At 34.8% G+C, this 6,000-nt stretch overlaps 1 protein-coding gene across 1 annotated transcript; it reads right to left on the bottom strand.

The window, feature by feature from the left end:
• Positions 1–333: 333 nt before the first annotated feature.
• On the bottom strand, positions 334–3,052 carry LOC147283141 (receptor-like protein EIX1). The gene has a single exon (XM_086248367.1). It carries the CDS (start codon positions 3,013–3,015, stop codon positions 334–336), a length of 2,682 nt encoding a protein of 893 aa, XP_086104493.1. The 5' UTR covers positions 3,016–3,052.
• Between the last annotated feature and the right edge of the window lie 2,948 nt (positions 3,053–6,000).

The following is a 6,000-nucleotide window of genomic DNA, read 5'->3' as shown; positions in this document are numbered from 1 at the left end:
CCTAAACATTTTTATAGTTATATACTTATATACCAACTATGAAAGTATGAATTATAGTCTTAGGGTATAAGATATAAGGTATATGATTTAAAATTTTTAAAACACACAATAGACTTTAGGGTTTAGGGTTTGAGATATATGATATAGGGTTTAGAATTTAGTATATAGTTATATAGTATGTACGTAGTCATATATGATATATTTATGGTTCAATTGAAATAATTATATTAATTATATTATATAATTGTATTATATAAATAAAAAAACATATAAATTATTAATCATAGGGTTTAGGGTATAGAAAGGATTTAGGGTTTATAAATTTATAAATGTTTATAAATTATAGAAATGTATAAACCCGAACGCGAATCCAAGTCCCAAGCTGAGGTAGAACCACTTGTCTTCAAGTAAATGATATCCTCTGTGTTTCCCAATTGTTGGTGGTATCACCCTATTTGCACTGCAATTCTGGTTCAGTGGAGGTCCGCAAAGCTTATTGCCAATAAAACTAAACTGATCAAAGCTCTGAATCTGAGTGCTTTCTGGAATGTGACCCGTCAAATTGTTGTAGGACAAGTTCAAGTGACTGAGAAATGTCAAACTCACCAAGCTTTGAGGAATTTCACCAGAAAGTTGGTTCATCGACAAATCAAGGGATTCTAAACTTCTCATGTTACTGATGTTTGAAGGGATTCTTCCAGCCAAAAGATTATTTGATAAATTCAAAGTTTGCAAGCCAATGAGGCTGGTCAGTTCCTCAGGGATCTCCCCAATTATGATGTTGTTTGAAAGATCAATGCTTGTAACTAAATACAGCGTTTTGTCATACTCCACTTCTCTGCCTTTTGTCACTAAGATCGCATTCTCCATGTAACGGTCGCTTTGGGGACCGTTCTCAATAGAATAAATGGGATTGTTGGATTTTGACAAGGTGGCCATGGCACTGAAATTGTGGAAGCACTTTGGAATTATTCCTGACAAATTGTTATATGCAAGGTCCAAGATTTGGAGATAACCGAGATCACAGAGTTCATAGGGAATGTCACCTTGAAGCTTATTTGAACGAAAGTCAAGAACTATCAAATCTGAAAGGCTTTTCCCTATCCATGTTGGTAAGTTCCCGACAAGTTCATTCCCACCAAGCTCAAGAACAGACAATTGGGTACAGTTATGCAGGGATAGTGGTAACTTTCCAGATAGGTGATTATTGCGCAAGTGCAATGATTCAAGGAATTGCAAATATCCCATGGAGCTTGGAATATTCCCAGTGAAGCTGTTGTTTTCTATATTTACGACTCTCAAGTATGTCCAATTCATCCAACAATCAGGAATTTTTCCAGAGAGAAGATTGTGTCCAAGATGGAGGAGTTGTAGTTGTTTTGGTCCATCCATCTGATCACAAAAGAAGTGGAACACTGATCCAGAAAATGATGATTTGGAAAGGTCTAGGATTTTTACTGAAGAGGAAACGAGAGGTAAGGAACCGTTGAACTGGTTAGAGCCTAGGTCAATTACTTGAGCAACTATTTTATTTTGAATCTCCCCATACAATTGATTGTGTGAGAGATTCAGAATAAGTAAATGGGAAGATAAGTTCCATAGCCAAGTCGGAATGGTATCTGAAATTCCTGTACTGGATAAACTTAATATCTCTAATTTTGTTTGTCTCCGAAGCCAGGTAGGAAATTCATGCCCCAAATGCCAATTATCTAAATGTAAGTATAGAAGTTGAAATGGAGGAAGCCAATCTCCACTAGTTTTCAGAGTCAATGAGTTTCTATTTGCAAACAAGTACTCCAATCTTGTAAGATTATTAAAATGAACTTCAGACACTACACCTTCTAATGAATTATGAGAAATATCCAAATACGACAACATTTCCAGTTGACCAATAGTTTCTGGAAGAGTTCCACTAAACTGATTGTTAGAAAGATGAATTCTTTCTAAGCATGACAGATTTCCTAGGGAGACTGGAATGGGACCTGATATTGAATTACCAGAAAGATAAAGGGCGGTTAAATTTTTCAAATTTCCTACATGCTCTGTTAGATGACCTGAAAGATTATTATACCCTAATGACAATGACTCTATTTGAGGACCTGAACTACAAATTGACAAACTTTCAAAGATTTCTGATACGTTTCCGCTTAAATTGTTTTCAGTCAGATCAAGATGCATCAACTCACAAAGATTTACAACTGGAAAATCAGTGATAGGAATTGGACCATGGAAACTACTATTAAAGAGATCAAGAGAAACTAGATTTCTAAGACCAAAAAACCAACTGGGCATCAAAGAAGCAAAGTTGTTGAAAGAAAGCTGGATGACGGCAAGTGAAGTAAAATTAATGATAGGAAGAGGGGGAATGTGAAGAAGTCCACAGCCGAACATATCCAACTCTACCAAAGAGGGGAGCATGTTTGTTACTTGCAACCAATGATCAGATGCTTTGCTAAGATTTAAATCACTCATGTCCAAGTGTTCCAAGTGAGAAAGACCAGAAATCCATTGGAGGTTTTCAACCACCAAATGATTGGAATCAAGACGCAGATCGCGTAGACTTGAGAGATTTCCCAGTTGATGAGGAATTGTTCCACCAAACTCTGCTTCTGAGAGGTTAAGATATCTTAAACTTTTCAGAGAACCAAAGAATCTAGGAATTTGTATTCCTACAAAATCATTGTAGCTTAGGTCCAAGTAACTGAGATGCTTTAAATTGAGAAGAGAAGGATTTATCTTACCACCCAACCCAGAAGAATGAAGGTCGAGCTCACGAATGTGACCGGTGAAGTTATCGCAGACAACTCCAGTCCAATTGCAACAGTCTTCTTCACCAACCCATGATGAAAGTTGATTTGCAGTATCATTAAGATCTTGCTTGAACATGAGAAGTGCTTGTTTTTCACTTTCGTTGCAAGGCACACCCAGATTTCCATTGCATAAGCCAATACTAAAAGTAATGGTTGCAATAGTCAGAAACCTGACAAGTAAAACAGCTCTCATGGTTCTCCCCATAAAGTTTAAATTGTATAAAGTTGGTTATGCGTATCAGCAATGAACCATCAAGAGCAGTGCTAACCTATATATATACATACTAGGAAGGGCCCTATATATTATTAGCCCCACTTTTTTTAAATCCATCCTCTATGGCAGGTCGGACAAATTGCTTGACTAAGTTATAGGTCCGTCAAGAGAATAGAAACAAAAATAAAAGTATCACTTTTTCTAAGTCCACCTCCATCAATGTCTGGAAAAGTCCTTGACAAGGTTAAACCTTGGTGGAGAGCAAGAGAAAAAAATACAACACATTAAATACAGGGTGACTTTTATCATATCACAACACAACATGTTCGATGAAGTGGCTGTGGGACTGGGGCCAGAAAGAAAATTTGAGTGGAAAATTTGGGCTAGAGTGCCTCAATGACGTGAAATTTTATATTAACTTAAATATTTAATTTTATTAAATACATGTCATAATCCACTTGCCACATAAGCTATTAAGCTTTATCAATGTAAATTAATACTCAAAATCATTGTTGTTCAATAGCCGAACCCATCATTCAGAGCTAACTACTTAGAAAAACATCAACAAAACAAACAAACAAACTCCGTTGGAATTGCTTACCAAATCTCTTGACGCCATGATCAAAGCTTGTGTTCTCTTTCCTCTGGATACTCAATCAAGAAAAACTCAGACCCTCTTGCTCTCTTTTTCACCCTTTTTCTTTCTTAATTTAGATTTTATTTATTAATAGGAACAGGTTTTTCAACCTTTCTAATAACTTTATAAAAAAAAGATTACAATCCCAAATTAAAAAATCTATTACTTATTTTTTACAAGGAAACAAATTCAGCCCCAAATGTAGAACTCTAAAATTTCATATATTAAGTCTGTCTTTAGTCCAATATCCTTCAGAACTAGTTTATTTCATAATTTGTATTTAATTAGAATTGATCATTATTATATGCTGCAACTTGAATGCTAGACTTGTTCTGGAAGGCAATATCAACATATAGCTATTTGATTTGAGTTTGGCTATGTGGGTAGGCATCAAGAACAAGTTGGATTTTGGCAATATTCTGTATGGCTTGATCTCATGAATCTTATAGTGAGATCGACATAGAAATTTCAACTAAAAAAAATTATGATGAGAACGTGAAAACAAAGAAAGTAAAACGAACGTGAAAAAAATGATGGTGCAGAGGCTTAAATCTAAATCTTGCGATGAGAACTTTAATCCAAAAATTGTGATAAAAATTTGATTTTAGAAATCATGAACTTTGAACATGATCGAATTAGAACGAGAGAAGGAGCAGGTGCCGTTGCAACTTGCAAAGAAGAAACATGGGGATAATAAATTTATTGAAAACAAAAAAAAAAAAATAGTTGGATTTGGAATTTGTAAGATGGTCTTTCACAAAAAAGCTGTTAATAAAATGTGTAGAAATAGTTGTGCCACATATGATTAAGGTATATTTAATTTCAAATGACATGGAGTTTGAGGCACAAATTTTGAGGCTCATAATCTTTTCTCTTATATTTTAAGTTAAATTCTCTATATCACACAAGAATGAAATATCCAATTTATCTATGTGTGTCAAATTATATCCAATTTAATTGAATATTTCTGTAAAGCGGATTAGATACATAACTGACAATTGTAATCTTCTTCCTTTCTTTCCTTTCCTCTTAAATTTGTATTTGTTATTACCTCTATTTATTTGCAAACTTTTTCCTGGTTGTATGTCCAATTGCAAATGTCGAGCTAGCGAACGTGACCCGTGAAGTTATCCAAACAACTCCAGTCATTATTTTAGAGGAATTCAATTCTCTCTTTTTTTTTTTCCATTATACGTCACATTAGTAAACATGCCATAAAAGTAATGGTTGCAATAGTTTAAATTATATAAAGTAGGTGATGCGTATGAGCAATGAACCATATATCAAGAGCAGTGCTACCCTATATATACTAGGGAGGGCCCATTTATTATTGCAGGCCCAGTTTTTCTAAATCCATCCTCTACGGCAGGTTTGAAAAATTTCTTGAGTAGAATAGAAACAAAAATAAGAGTATCACTTTTTCTAAGTCCACCTCCATATATCAATGTCTGGAAAAGTCCTTGACAAGGTTAAAGTTTGGTGGAGAGCAAGAGAAAAAAACACAACACATTAAATACAGGGTGACTTTTATCATATCACAACACAACATGTTCAATCAAGTGGCTGTGGGACTGGGACCAGAAAGAAAATTTGAGTGGAAAATTTGGGGTCAATGATACAGATAGTCAAGTAGGGCAATTTTCTATTTGCAAGGCCAATTTAAGTTTTCTTTCCAGTTTGCTTGGAAGTGGCACTTGTTGTATTTGGATAATCTTGCCAAGAGCCATTGCTTGCAGCCTCACTTTTTCTAAACCCATCCCCTACGGCAGGGCAGACAAATTTCTTGACAATGTTATAGGTTCATCAAGAGAAAAGACAAATAAATAAGAGCATCACTTTTTCTATGTCCATCTCCATCAATGGCAGACAAAGTTCTTAATTTCTGAGTCAAAGTTTTTATCTTATCACAATACAACTTGGGGTCACTGATACTGATAGTAAAATAGTACAATTTTCTGTTGAAAGGTAAATTTAAATTCTGTTTCCAGTTTTGCTTGGAAGTGCCACTTGTTGTGTTTGGATGATCTTGCCAAGAAGCTTGCCATCAGCTAGCTTCTTAAGGTGCTCAGAATCTTGGGTTCGCCTAAAGAGTATTATAACAATGATTGTCACAAACAGCCCTGTCATGCATATAAGATAATTCAAGTAGGAAAAGATTTACAATTCTAATTAAAATTAAGATGATGTTTAATGCAGACTAATGCTAGATGAATACATTTTTGGTCCGAATTATCGAACCACTTGTTACACCATTGACTAGTTGGTAATCGACACAACACTAATTATCATATCGATCAGTCTTATCACATAATGTGGTTCATTAACGTAGTCTAAAAATA

The sequence above is a fragment of the Dryas octopetala genome, chromosome 6, assembly GCF_963921425.1.
Source record: "Dryas octopetala chromosome 6, drDryOcto1.1, whole genome shotgun sequence".
In the NCBI taxonomy this organism is placed as follows: Eukaryota; Viridiplantae; Streptophyta; class Magnoliopsida; order Rosales; family Rosaceae; genus Dryas; species Dryas octopetala.
This window is presented reverse-complemented; position numbering and strand designations above follow the sequence as displayed.